Source organism: Octodon degus, unplaced genomic scaffold (genome assembly GCF_000260255.1).
Source record: "Octodon degus isolate 3935 unplaced genomic scaffold, OctDeg1.0 scaffold00083, whole genome shotgun sequence".
Classification (NCBI taxonomy): Eukaryota; Metazoa; Chordata; class Mammalia; order Rodentia; family Octodontidae; genus Octodon; species Octodon degus.
The window spans coordinates 537,566-551,661 of NW_004524659.1; the positions used below are offsets into that span (position 1 = coordinate 537,566).

Sequence of the window (14,096 nt, forward strand, 5' to 3'; positions counted from 1 at the left end):
TCTTTAGCTGTTCTTTTTCATGAAAGTATTTCACTTCTCCATCAAACTTGAAAGAGAGTTTTGCAGGGTATAGTAGTCTGGGCTGGAATTTGTTTTCATACAGGACTACAGTACTCTGTTCCATGCTCTTTTTGCCTTCATGGTTTGTGAAGAGAAGTTGGCCGTAATTCTGATGGGTTTCCCTTTGAATGTGATCTGCTTCTTTTCTCTAGAGGCTTTCAGTAGATTATTCTTGTGCTGAATTTCTGGTATCTTGACTATTATATGTCTCAGTGTGTTTTTCATTGTGTTGAGGTTATTTGGCATTCTGTATGCTTTGGTTACCTGAATATCAGGTTGTTTACTCATATTTGGGAAGTTTTCTGCTATCACTTCTGCCTATATTTTTGTAATGTCATTTGTATTGACTCCTTCTTTCTCATTGATGCCTATTAGTCTCACACTGTTCATCTTTGTATCATCTTGCAGGTGATGGATTATTCTTTCCTGCATCCTCATTGTTTTTAAGAGATTCTTTCTTACCTTTACACTAGGTGCACCAGCATCTTCAAGATCTGAAACTCTGTCTTCACTTTCACTTAAACGGTTTTGCAAGCTTTTGATTGAGATTTCCTCTATATCTCTTTCTCTTTTATATTTTGTTTCTTCTTGTCGTTTTGTGTAGCAGTGTCTTCTGACCTTTGTTGTAAATCTTCCTTGTAGTTATAACCTTAGCAGGTACTGAAGTTCAGGTGCATATCTACAAAGTTTGGATTTATCCAGGTGTTTCTGGCTTGGGTCTGGTTGCTGTGCTCAGCTCCTTCCTGCTGCTGTCCTTGAGGGTGAACCTGTTGTGCCCCTCTGACAAGATTTTCTGCCCCTAGACTTGCTGGTTGATTCTATCCTCTACACTCTGCAGGGATTGCACCTGCAGGGTTTCACCCCAGGCCTGTATGCCAGTCCTGAGCTGAGTCTGGAGGGGACAAGTTGGAATAGAGGGGAGAGGCAGCTCTCCCACCCACTCACCAGACCTGGGCTAGGACTGGGTCTGGGGGTTTCTGGAAGGTGCAGAAATTCCTACTCGGGGTCGGAGTAGGGGAGGTGCTCGGAGTGGTTGGGGGCATCCCATGGGGGTCAAAGATGGTCTCAACCCCGCTGCACCTGGGCTGCAACCAGTAATAGGTCCCGCTGGTGCAGGGTGGCAGGAAGCTCTCCCACACTGTCACCGGACCTGGGCTAGGACTTAAAGACTCCTTAGAGGGCTAAGAGTGAAGAAAAAGGACAAGAAACACCCATCCAGGGTGTCTCATCGCCCATTTGACAGTCTCTCAACATATATTTACAAGATGCCTATGTTAAAGAAAGCACTGTGAGAGGCTCCTGGTGGAGACGACAGACACGGGCCCTTAAATATGAGTGGAAAATAAGAAACACAAAAAAGAAGGACCACAGATAAAATAATTACCAGTTCTGATAAATACTGAGGGAACAGCACATAGGATGTGCATTGGAAAATAATGGGGTGGAATTTTCTTGATTGTAAGATGAGAGAAAGGCTTTCTAAAATCACATTGACTTTAAAAACAGGGTCTTTCCTATTTGTATGCTTATTTTCCTCCTAATTTGCACAGATATGAGTAGCCCTCAGAGGAAGCTTTCTTGCTACCTGCAAATTTCTATTATTTCCCATTCCTGACCTTCATGCCAACTTATGTAAATACAAAGAAGGCTTTTGCAGCTACAACTCTTGCTGCATATGTCCTGCTTTACCTTGGTCTTAATCATCCAGCAGAAAAGTATAAAACAATGTTTAAGAAGTAAAACCATGCTGTTATGTTGAGCTGTAGGGGACTCAGGGCAACAATTTCTGACATTGCCAGTGAAGTGGAAGACTCAATACAATTATGGACTCCTGGACTCTTTTAGAATATTTTGCTGAGTTTACATACCTATAATATTCAAATAACGGAACTTAACAAAAAAAGGGGATACAGATGAATGCCCATTTTGCATCTGTGTGTTCAAAATGGTTAGGATAGATATACAGTTGCAATCATATTATGTAGGGACTTAAAGTTCAACATATCAATACTTGATGAAAAATACCTGTTCCTTATTATGCCTAAGATGTTTGAAATGCAGTGAGATAGTGAGGTTAAGATTGATAGCCCAAATCGTTTGATAATAACAATAAGCTTTTCTTCTGGATGGTTAACAACCTAAGTTTGCAGACCAAATTAGAGAAAAATGAAGGATACAAGGAAAGCCAACATTTTGGCCCTAACCTTCTAAGGTCAATTAAGACTCAGGACATATGAGAACTTGTACTGTAACGTCATGTACCTCGGTAGTGTCCCAAATTTTCTGATCAAGAAGATTATGGGGCCAAAGAGGAAAGTGATCGATGACGTAGAGTGTGCCTAAGGAGAGTCACATGGGGAGAAGACACTCTCTCAGGCTTTCACAGAGAGCACATTGGCCAAGCAATGGCCGTGACTCATCCACATGGCTGCACTGATGAAGGTTCTACAATCTGAGGTACAGGATCTCAGGACAAATCCTGAGGGCATTTCACTGACCTTCTCAGACCAAAAAGCTACAACTCTTGTTGCATAGGTCCTGCTTTACCTTGGTCTTAACCATCCAGTAGAAAAGTATGAAGTCGAAATATAAGAAATAAAGCCATGCTGTTGGGTTGAGCTGTGGGGGACTCAGGTCAATAATTTCTGACATTGCCAGTTAAATATAAGACCCAATGCAATTATGGGCTACTGGACTCTTTTAGAATATTTTGCTGAGTTTACACACCTATAATATTCAATAACGGAACTTAGAAAAAATGGGGTATACCGATGAATGTCCATTTTGTATCTGTGTATTCAAAGAGGTTGGGATAGATATATAGTTGCATTCTCTTAATGAATAGAATGATTTGTTCTAATGGTGTTTGTAAATGGGATCACAAGTCCGCATCTTGTACAGCAATTAACCACTAAGAAGAATATATGCAGTGTATTATTTGTTGAAACTGTCCTTCCGATATGATTTGAAACTGTCTCATTGCTATCTGTTTGTCAATAAAACTTTGAAAAAAATAAAATAAAAAAAAATTAAAAAAAAGATATACAGTTGCATTCTCTTTATGAATAGAGGGATTTGTTCTAATAGTGTTTATAAATAGGATATCATGTCCGCATCTTATACAGCAATTAACCACTAGGAAGAATGAATGTATGCAATGTGTTAATTATTGAAACTGTCCTACCAATTTGGTTTGAAAAAAAAGATATGTCTGCATCTTTTCCTCTGAATAACTACTATGAAGATAACAATATGCAATGTATTAATTATTGTAACTGTCCTACTAACCTGTTTTGAAACTGTTTCATTGCTATTTTTTCCCATTAAAATGAATAAAAATTAAGAAAAAAAAGAAAAACATTACTAATTATGGCAAAATACAGACAGACACATATTCTACTGAGCTATCTCCCCAGCTCTGTCTTCATTCTTGAGAGCAGAATCAAAGAATAATTCTATTACAATGTAAGAAAGCATACAAGATATTGATGCAGAACCTACAATTTACACAAATAATGTAATAAGCTAGTGCCATTGTGAGGACCTCAAATCATTCAAAATGAGCAGCTTAAATCCTTTCAATATCAATTTTCTTCATTTAGTAAATACAAGCTTTCCTAAAAAAAAAGGCTTTTGCACGTGTTGTGATTTCCTGGCTACATGTGCCTCACACCAGAAATCACAGCAAAATTCCACATTGTTTGAGTATGGCTATGTCAGAAGATGCTTGTGGGAACCAGAGGCTAGCTGTGTATTTGTTAACAAAGGGGTTTTCCTTTTGAAAAAAGTGATCAGATTATTTGAATATGAGAAAATCTGCAACTTGACGTTTTCAGAGAATTCAGTCAGGCACAGCCTTGCTGATGCTTCTTCTGAGAGAGGGGAACTGTTAGAAAATGACAGTTAGCAGCAGAAAGTGCACAGTGGCAAGGCTACATTTCCAAGGGGGGCCATGCTTGCGTTGCTAGCACCCAAGAGGTAACATGGTACTAAGTTCTTCCACTTCCCTTTTTCAATTTTTGCAGCTCTTCTCTGAGAAACATCTTCCCACCTTCCTCTTTTGGCAGAGATAAGCCTGACTCGCTGAGGCAAGCATGTCCTGTCCTGAGCTCCGTCGGTTCCTTACACATCTGTGGCCGCTCCTGCTGATTCTGGGTGAGTAGCCGGGCTGATCTGGGCAGCGCTCTCAGTTCCTAAAGTGAGCCAGGGAAAAGCCAGATGTTGTCTCTTTATCCACCATGGGTGCAGGAACAGATAGCAAGCGATGGCAAGTGAGTGGAGCTGGGGTAACTAACCTACCTCAAGTCACCAAATGCAAGCATCAGAGTAAACTGACCCCTTGTCTTCTCATCCTTCTTCTTTCTTCTTATTTTTGTTGTTGTTTCTTTTTTGTTCTTCTCATCTCATTGGAAATTTGGACTGTTATTCTTGCCAAATTGTAACTACATCCTTTCTACCTAAAATTTCAAGCTAAATACTTTTTCAGATAAACACTGACTTTAAAAAGTTAGGTGATTTGTGTTTCACCTGGAAAATTTAGGTGGACCTCAAAAAATAAAACATAAAAAAGGTCTGGGATGTCATTCACTGTGAAGATCCTAGCTTCAATCGTAAGCTAGAGAGAGAGACAGGGAGGAAAGGAGGGAAAAGGAGGGAGGGAGGGAGGGAGAGAGACAGACAGAGATAGAGAGAGACAGAGAGATACAGAGAGAGACACAGAGAAACAGACACAGAGATAGAGGGAGACATAGAGAGACAGAGAAACAGAGAGACACAGAGAGACACAGAGAGACACAGAGAGACAGACAGGGAGATACACACACAAAGACAGAAAGAGATAGAGACATGAAAGAGACACACACAGAAACAAAGAAACAGAGAGAGTCAGAGAGTGACAGAGAGAGACACAAAGAGACAGAGACAGACAGAGACACACACACACACAGAAGCAGATAATGACAGAGAGAGAGGGAAGGGACACAGAAAGAGAAGAGAAGAGGAGAGGAGAGGAGAGGAGAGGTGAGAGAGAGAGGAGAGAGAGAGAGGAGAGAGAGAGAGAGAGAGAGAGAGAGAGAGAAAGAGAGAGAGAAAGAGAGGGAAAGAGAAAGAAAGAGAGAGATTCAAGTTTGCTCCCACTAAGCATGCAGTAGTGAAGAGGATGGTGGTCACAGGCACTACATGGTTATAATATAAACTATAGTCTCAATCTTGTCATTTAGGTGCTCTGGATGGTATAGAATGGGAACAAAAGAGTGGGGAGGAAGAAGTAAAGAAGATGCTATGGTTACTTTGTTTGAAAATTTCTCATAGAGTTTCTAATTGAAAGACCTGAGACACATTGCTCCATGCTAATTTTTGAATCTTGGCTCCTTCACAGCTCCTGGAAGAGAACAAGCAGGTAGGTTCCCTTTGTCTCTGTTCCTCCCAGGCTCTCCTTGGCCAGCCCAGCCTGTCTTGTCCCAACCTTGTCAAAGAGAGCAGCAGGGACTTGCCACCCTCCAGCGTGTTGCTTTTCTGGGCTAACACATGACTATTGGGCAAACAAAGCCTACTCTAACTTCCCCAGGTCCTAGCCCTCCCTGATTATCAAGCAAACTGGTGTAGAGAGGGAGAAAAGATCTGATCTTTGGTCCCTAAGACCTCTCCCTCTCTATGCTCTAGTGTCATTGCCAATGGAGATAAAAAATAGCGACTGTGCAGAGCAGAAAAGGTTGTCATAAAATTCTTATATGTGTTTCAACGGAGCTCAGGCCACTGTCACTCTTCAGCTTCTCAGGTCCACCAGTCAGTGGTAACTCCAAACACGAGTCTCATTTCCCTAGCTGCCCGTGCTTCATCTAAATTCTTTAGCCCCCTTAATTATTTATTGTGCCCAATGTGGATGGAGAGTGGAAGAAAGACTCCTCCCCATAGATTCTCCTACTAAAACAAAGTTCAAAAGTAATAAAAGTGAGAATAACCTTGTTCATCAAACGTTGGTAGCTAAGCAGGGAGTTATATTCTAGCATCTAGATACTGCATTGGTGGTACATCCCACGTTCACCTTTACCTCAGTGGGAATGAATAGAAGGATTGAGAACCAACCCATGTGCTGAAGCCCTCACAGTGTCCAATGACAACTCTCATTTTCTGAGATTTCCTGAGCTGCACCAAGAACACGAGTTTTATTGTATCCACTTGCTCGTGTCCAGGCTAAGCCAAGGAAAAGAAAGCATACTCTGTCCAGGCACCTTTTCATGTTCCTTCTGATCTCTTTCTTTCTTTCTTTCTTTCTTTCTTTCTTTCTTTCTTTCTTTCTTTCTTTCTTTCTTTTTCTTTTTTCTTTCTTTCTTTCTTTCTTTTTTTTTAGTTTAGAAGGAATTTTTTTGGCTGTCTCAGGATGCTTTAAGGGCAGGTCTGGTAAGGCATGGGGATCTGGGAATGGACCACAGTATCCTGAGTCAGTCTGCCTTTGCTTATGAAGGCACTTAACTGAGCTAATGGGCAGGCACCCCTTCTGCTCCATTTCTAATGCTGGTCCTGGCTGAGAATTTGCTCAGTAAGCTCCCAGATGCAGAGGAAGCCCCTCTCCACCCCCACCTTGGCCTGGCTGTTCCCACCCACTCCACTTCAGCGGCTTTTATCTTTCTGTCTCCCATTCAGATGTACCTCCAAAAGCTGTACTTCTGCTTGATCCTCCATGGTCCACAGTATTCAAAGGAACAAAGATGACTCTCCGATGCATGGGATTCCATTCCCGAACTACAGGAAAAATATCTTGGTTGCAGGGCAAGAGGTATTTGAATGAAGTATCTGAAAGCATCAGTATTAAATCATCTGGGAATTACCAATGCAAGACCCCTGAATCCTCTCTCAGTGACCCAGTGCACGTGGAATTTTCCTCTGGTGAGGAAAGGATGTGGGAAATCTCAATAGTTGAGCTACTGAGCAGTGTCTGAAGTCTGGGTTAATGTGGGGAACACAGGCAGAGTTGGGAAGATATACATGGGCAGTGTGTGATGTGCTGACTCCAGTGGGTAGGGCAGCAGCCCAACCCTGCCTTGCCCATCTCCTCCACCCAGAGAAGGGGCCACATCCCAGAGGCAACCAAACAAAAAGAGGTCCATGTCTGAAGAATGGTATGGGATAAACAATTCCTTTTTTTGTTTAAAGACATATGAGGATTTCTCAAGGACATTTTCTGGAAATTAGTTCTCTCTCATAAGGCAAGGTAGAATTTGGTATTGAGGATGTGAACACATTGGTGGAGGAGATTTTCCTCAGGTGTGTAAGGGCTGTAGTTCTTTTCTTGTGGTTAGAAATGAGATGGAAAGAAGAAACAACGGGCATGAATTGAGTGCCTTCTCCACTCTTTGCAGGCGTACTGATCCTTCAGGCTTCACACCCCATCTATGAAGGAGATAATGTGACCCTGAGATGCCAAGGGAAGAAAGAAGAGTACACAAAGGAGAAGACATACTACAAAAATGGAGAACAACTTCATGATACTTATAATTTAGATAGCATCACTATAGATTCAGTTTCCATGTTCCCTGGCACATATCATTGTACTGCTTCTGTAAAATTTTGGTCATTTGATAAGACAAGAACTTCAAACTCTTTAAAGATTCAAGTTCAAGGTAATGGAAAGATTCCTGTGGGATATTAGTTTGGGCAACTAATTGTGGGAATTGATAGTGAGTGCTTTTCAGAGGGGATTTCATGAGAAGTCTTTTATGGGCCAGCCATAGGCAGAGCCTACCTGGATGATCCTCTATTTCCTGCTGGTTGGTGCTGAGAGCACAGGTGCATCTCGACATGAGCTCTGTGTCTCACTGTCCTAAGGATTATTTGTTCTCTCTAGAACTATTTCCACGTCCTGTGCTGATTGCTAGCTCCTCCCGGCCCATAGAGGATGGCCCAGTGACTCTGACCTGTAAGACCCAGCTCGTCCTGCAGAAACCAGATATCCAGCTCCAGTTCTGCTTCTTCAGAGGTGACCAGACCCTGAGGCTGGGCTGTAGCAGCTTCCCAGAGCTCCAGATACCTTCTATGAAGACTGAAGATTCAGGGTCCTACTGGTGCCAGGCAGAGACTCCCAGGATCAAAAAATGGAGCCTGAGATCCCAAATATATGTCCAGAGTAAGTGTTCAAAGGTCTGCTCTTCCAAAGTTGAGGTTGGGGAAAGGGGGGCAGAACACAAACCAGGATGGTGGGACATAGATAGGATCTGCTTATTGTTGGCTTAACTAATCTAACCTACTCTCTCCCATCTATGTTAGGCAACAGTCATTAGTGACCACTTAAAGGGGCTCAACTTTATAAGAGTTACAAAGATGTACAGGATAAGTTGCTACATGAGTCAACAGTCAGACGCTCCAGTGGCAACACATGGTCACTAGGGACCCCTATGCTTGACCTCATCTCATAGCAAAATAATCCAAAGAGAAGATGAATATGACTTAGAAGAATATGAGAATATGGGGTGAGGTTTGAATTCTGAGGAAAGTCACTGCAGGCTCAAGGTAACTGTAGTCTGTTATTCTGTGGTCCTCTATGCATCACAGGTTCATGAATGTTCATAAAATATGCCTCTTGGCAACATTGGCTTTATACAGATCCTGGGCGTGGTGCTTACAGTGCCCAGAACGGGAATTGTGAGAGTGAGGAGGATTACCATTCCTTTTACAAATTATGCACAATTCACTCCTTATTTCCCTACTTTGGGCCTCTGCCTATTGCAACCGCACCAGGCTTTCCTTTGACACCAAAGTCCCTTCTAATAGGACCTTTACATTTTATCTTTCCAGGGGTCCCTGTGTCTAATGTGACTCTGAGGATCCAGCCTCCAGAGGGGCAGCTGATTGAAGGACACAACCTGCTTCTCACCTGCTCAGTAACAGAGGGCACAGGGCTTATTACCTTCTCATGGCACAGAGATGGAACAGGCATTCTGGGCAGAAAGACCCAGCGTTTCCAGCTGGCAAAGCTGCAGGTGTCCAAAGTGACGGAACACCATGCAGGGAGATATTACTGTTCAGCTGACAATAATAATGGTCCCATTCTCAGCAAGAGGACTCAAGTCACTGTGAAAAGTAAGTGTCTTCTTCCTTTTACTCAGTCTTGATCTGCTAGGCAAGGTTTGAGATCTTCATCAGCCATGAGGCTCTTTTAGGAGAAGAAGGATCAGAGATGTGAAAGCTATCTAAGCAATCACAAAGATGACAAAATAAGTTGGAAACACTTTTGCTACTGGGGGAGAGGGATGAATGGTAATGGAAAAATAAAAAATAATTGCCCTCCATTTTTTCTCAGGAATTAGAAATGTTTCTTCTGATTCTTAGGGGAGAAATGTGCAGTCAGTGAGAAGCAGAAACATTCAGAGGCTGCATTTACTTTATAAGGCCATGCAGTGGGGTTATGAATATTTTGAGTCCTCGGAGACTCTTCTCTGAAAGCCCTTTCACGTTCTCCAGTTCCAGTTTCTAGCCCAGTCCTCACCATTAGGGCTCCCAGGGCCCCAGCTGTGGAGGGGGATGTGGTGGAGCTGCACTGCCAGGCCCTGAGAGGCTCCCTCCCCATCTTGTACCTGTTTTATCATGAGGACATGACCTTGGGGAACAGCTCAGCTCCCTCTGGAGGAGGAGCATTTTTCAACCTTTCCTTGACTGAGGAACATTCTGGAAAATATTCATGTAAGGCTGACAATGGCCTGGGGTCCCAGAGCAGCCCCAAAGTGATCCTGAATGTCACAGGTAAGCCCGCTGTGCATCAGACTGTGTCTTACACTCCCAGAGTCCACTGGGTTTTTGGTGCAGCAATAACCAGCAGACTTTTTCCATGCTCTGCCTCTACATTGGAGTACTGGGGTTCTTCCTTGCGACTTCATATTTAGTAAGTTACAACATCTTTTTACTTATCACTGTCTTCAACAACCATATATGCTCCTCCAAGTCTTTTGAAAGGAAGCCTAAAGGCTTTCCAAAATACCAGACATATGTTTATTCAGCCATTACTGACAAAGAAACATGCAACAGAAATCCTTATTTCTGAACTCCTTTGCCCAGGAACTATTACTAGACCCTTCCTTGCCATGGTTTTCTACCCCTTCTTCTGTCCAGTATTAATCTTTATATGGTTCCCTGGTCTTTAGACAAAGAATTTTTAAAAGTGTGTACTATGTATTACAGAATCAATAAGCACTGAGCACCAAAAACAAAACAAAGCAAAATTACCAAGATCAAATATTAGTCTTGCTTTGTAAAATTGTATTTGTTTGCATCAGTACATGTCTTTAACATGTAAAGATTAATTTGCCAATTTGTGGGGAGTTGGTACATGGATATAATACAGGTTACTGGTTTTAACTTCTCCTTCCACTCCTATCCACTTGCCTTCTGTTTACCTTCCTATTTGCAAGCCATCTCTATCCTATTATTTTTTTTTATTTTGTTCTTTAAACTGTCTGTACTTTGGACTTCTTACTTAAGAGAAACCATGTGAAATTTAACCTTGTGTGTTTGATTGATTTCACTTACCATATGATCTCAAGGTGATTCCACTTTTCTTTTTTTAATTTTTTATTAATATTGAGAAACTAATAACAATGAGACAGTTTCAAAACCAATTAGGAGGACAGTTTCAATAATTAATGCATTGCATATTGTTGTCTTCATAGTGGTTATTCATAGTACAAGATATAGACACGATATCCTGTCCGAACACTATTAGAACAAATCTTTCTATTTAATTAAGAGAAAGTAGCTGTATATCTAGCCTAACTATTTTGAATATACAGATACAAAATTGTCCTTCATTTGTATCCCCTTTTTTTGTTCAGTTTTCTCAGAGATGGCCATTTAGTATTGCCATTTAAATATTGTAGGTGCATGAATTGAGCAAAATAATCTAATATAGTCCAGTAGTTCATAATAGTAGTGGATTATCCATAGAACCAGCAAGGTCAGAAGTTGTTGACTTGAGGCTTTTATAGCTCAGCATATTAATATGGCTTTATTTTTTATATATTAATTTTATTGAGAAAGAAGTAGCAAAGAGACAGTCACAAAGCAGGTTAATAGGACAGTTACAATAATTAATATATTGCATATTGTTGTCTTTGTAGTAGTTATTCATAGTACAAGATGCAGACATGATATCTTGTCTAAGCAATATTAGTTCAAGTACAAACCTTCCTTCTCATTGAACTAAGAGAACCTAGTTGTATATCTATCCTAATATATATATATATATATATATTTTTTTTTTTTTTTTTCACTACAAAATGGTCCTTCATTCATATCCTCCTTTTTGGTTTACTTTTTTCATCGATGTGTATTTCATTGCCATTCATATATTGTAGGTGCGTGAATTCAGCAAAGTAATCCAATATAGTTCAGTAGTCCATAACAGTGGTGGGTTATCCGTGGGGCTGGCAATGTCAGAAGTTGTTGACTTGGGCCTTTTATACCTCAGCATATTAATAGGGCTTTACTTTTTATACCTCATTTTTATACTTTTCTTCTGGTTGGTTAAAACCAAGATAAAGCAAGACATACATAACAACAACAACAACAAAAAATGTAACTTTTGTATCTGACAAGGTCAGTCAAATCCCCTCAGGATTTATCCTGAAACCCTGTACAGCAGTTTGTAGATTGTTTGTCAGTGTCAGCCATGTGGATGAGTCACGGTCATTGCTTGACCTATTTGCTGTCTGTGAAAGCCTATTTCAAGGTGTTCTTGACATAAGGGTCTGTGTCATGAAGTCTGCTGTGACTTTGAGGATCTTTTTTTGTTTTTCCTAATTACTTTTATTTTTTAAAAGTTAATTTAATTTTTTATTTTTATATTTTAGTTTTTTGAAATTGTCCAATACTTCTTGTAAAGAACAAAATCATTAAGGCATATACATAAAAATATTAGCTATGGAAGAACAAAATTAAATAGCATCTTATTCCATATTAGAAAGAAAAAAAAAGGACCAAGTATGTAAGAAACAAGATTAATTAAAGGACTGAAAGAAAAGATCTGTCCTCTTTGAATTTTATACTTAGCAAACATATCTTTAAAAACTAAAAGCAAGATTTTCTAGTTATACAACTTGAAATACTTTAATACCTCCAGAAGTAGCGTATAGGAAACAACAAAGAGCATAATTCAAAAGATAAAAGAAGCTGCAGTATGCTCCTGGATGAACAATAAAGAGCTCTCAATATGATAGTTATTCAGGACTATATAAAAATATATTAGATAAACCCTTATTTAAAGGTTATTGCAGATTTGTATGAAACAGTACCAATCTTATGTTGGGTTATACACGTATTTTTTCATAATTTTATTGATAAACAGCAATGAGACAGTTTCAAATCAAATCACTAGGACAGTTTCAATAACTAACACACTGCATACATTCTTCTTAGTGGTTAATTGCTGTCCAAGATGTGGACTTGAGATCCTATTTACAAACACCATTAGAACAAATCATTCTATTCATTAAGAGAATATAACTATATATCAATCCCATCCACTTTGAATACACAGATACAAAATGGACATTAATCTGTATACCCCTTTTTTCTAAGTTCTGTTATTTGAAAATTATAAGTGTGTAAACTCAGTAAAATATTCTAAAAGAGTCCAGTAGCCCATAATAGCAATGGGTCTTCTGTTTAACTGGCAATGTCAGAAATTATTGACCTGAGTTCCCCACAGCTCAGCATAACATCATGACTTTACTTCCTATATTTCATCTTCATACTTTTCTACTGGTTGGTTAAGACCAAGGTAAAGCAGGACCTATGCAACAAGAGTGGTAGCTTTTGGGTCTGAGAAGGTCAGTGAAATGCCCTCAGGATTTATCCTGAGATCCTGTACCTCAGATTGTAGAACCTTTGTCAGTGTCAGCCATGTGGATGAGTCATGGCCATTGCTTGGCCAATGTGGTCTCTGTGAAAGCCTGAGAGAGTGTTTTCTCTCCATGTGACTCTCCTTAGGCACACTCTACATCATCAATCACTTTCCTCTTTGGCCCCATAATCTCCTTGATCAGAAAATTTGGTACACTACCGAGGTACATGACGTTAAGTACAAGTTCTCATATGTCCTGAGTCTTAATTGACCTTAGAAGGCATAATTTGTAGATCCTTTGTCAGTGTCAGCCATGTGGATGAGTCACGGTCATTGCTTGGCCAATGTGCTCTCTGTGAAAGCCTGAGAGAATGTTTTCTCTCCATGTGACTCTCCTTAGACACACTCTGCATCATCGATCACTTTCCTCTGTGGCCCCATAGTCTCCTTTGATCCCACTTTTCTACAAACAACACATTTTAGTCTTTATGTATGAGGGCCACATTTTGTTTATCCCTTCATCTGTTGATGGATGTATTGGCCACTTCCAAGATTCAGTTACCAAAATTAGTTTTGCTATACATACAAGTAAGAGGATATCACTGTAATAGGATGCCTAACTCTTTTGGGAAAATGTCTAGAAATGCATAGCTGGGTCAAGTGGAATTTCTACTTTGAATCTCTTGAGAAATCTCCATAATGATTTCCATAGCAGTTGCCGTAGTGTATATTAAGATTAACAGTGTAGGAGTGGTCATCTTTCCCTAAAGCCTTAACAGCATTTGTATTATGTGATTTGTCAGTGACAGTCATTCTTTCTGTAGTAAAATGGAATCTCAGCGTTGTTTTAATTTGCATTTCCCTGGTGAAGTTTATTATTATTTGCAATTTGTATTTCTTCCTCTTAGAAGTTTCTTTTCATTTCACTGGTCTGTTTTGATTGGGTCTTTTACTTTGGGGGATCTAATTCTTTTGATATTCTAGATATTAGTCCTCTGTCTGAGCAATAGCTAGAAAAATTTTTCCCATCATGTAGTTTTGTCTCTTCACTCTGTTGAATATTTCCTTTGCTATGGAGAAGATTTTTTGTTCTGTTTTTCTGTCTTACCATGAAATATCCTCTGCCACATGATGCTTGAAGGGTCCCACACGATGTCAAGCAGAAGATAATGACATGCTCTTAGACATCTCATAAATGACTTAATCT

At 40.1% G+C, this 14,096-nt stretch overlaps 1 protein-coding gene across 3 annotated transcripts in view; it reads left to right on the forward strand.

The window, feature by feature from the left end:
* The first annotated feature begins 3,972 nt into the window (after nucleotides 1-3,972).
* Fcrl3 (Fc receptor like 3) overlaps nucleotides 3,973-14,096 on the forward strand; it is a 30,466-nt gene continuing 20,342 nt past the window's right edge. Inside the window, exons 1-8 of one of the 3 annotated variants that reach the window (XM_023721567.1) lie at nucleotides 4,024-4,038; nucleotides 4,128-4,215; nucleotides 5,438-5,458; nucleotides 6,703-6,945; nucleotides 7,419-7,679; nucleotides 7,904-8,182; nucleotides 8,851-9,135; nucleotides 9,517-9,795. In XM_023721567.1, the coding sequence (XP_023577335.1) occupies nucleotides 4,155-4,215; nucleotides 5,438-5,458; nucleotides 6,703-6,945; nucleotides 7,419-7,679; nucleotides 7,904-8,182; nucleotides 8,851-9,135; nucleotides 9,517-9,795 (1,429 nt within the window). In that variant the 5' untranslated portion in view covers nucleotides 4,024-4,038; nucleotides 4,128-4,154. Of the gene's footprint in view, nucleotides 4,216-5,370; nucleotides 5,459-6,702; nucleotides 6,946-7,418; nucleotides 7,680-7,903; nucleotides 8,183-8,850; nucleotides 9,136-9,516; nucleotides 9,796-14,096 lie in introns of all 3 variants that reach the window. The other 2 variants (XM_023721568.1, XM_023721569.1) reach the window with 2 other exon arrangements.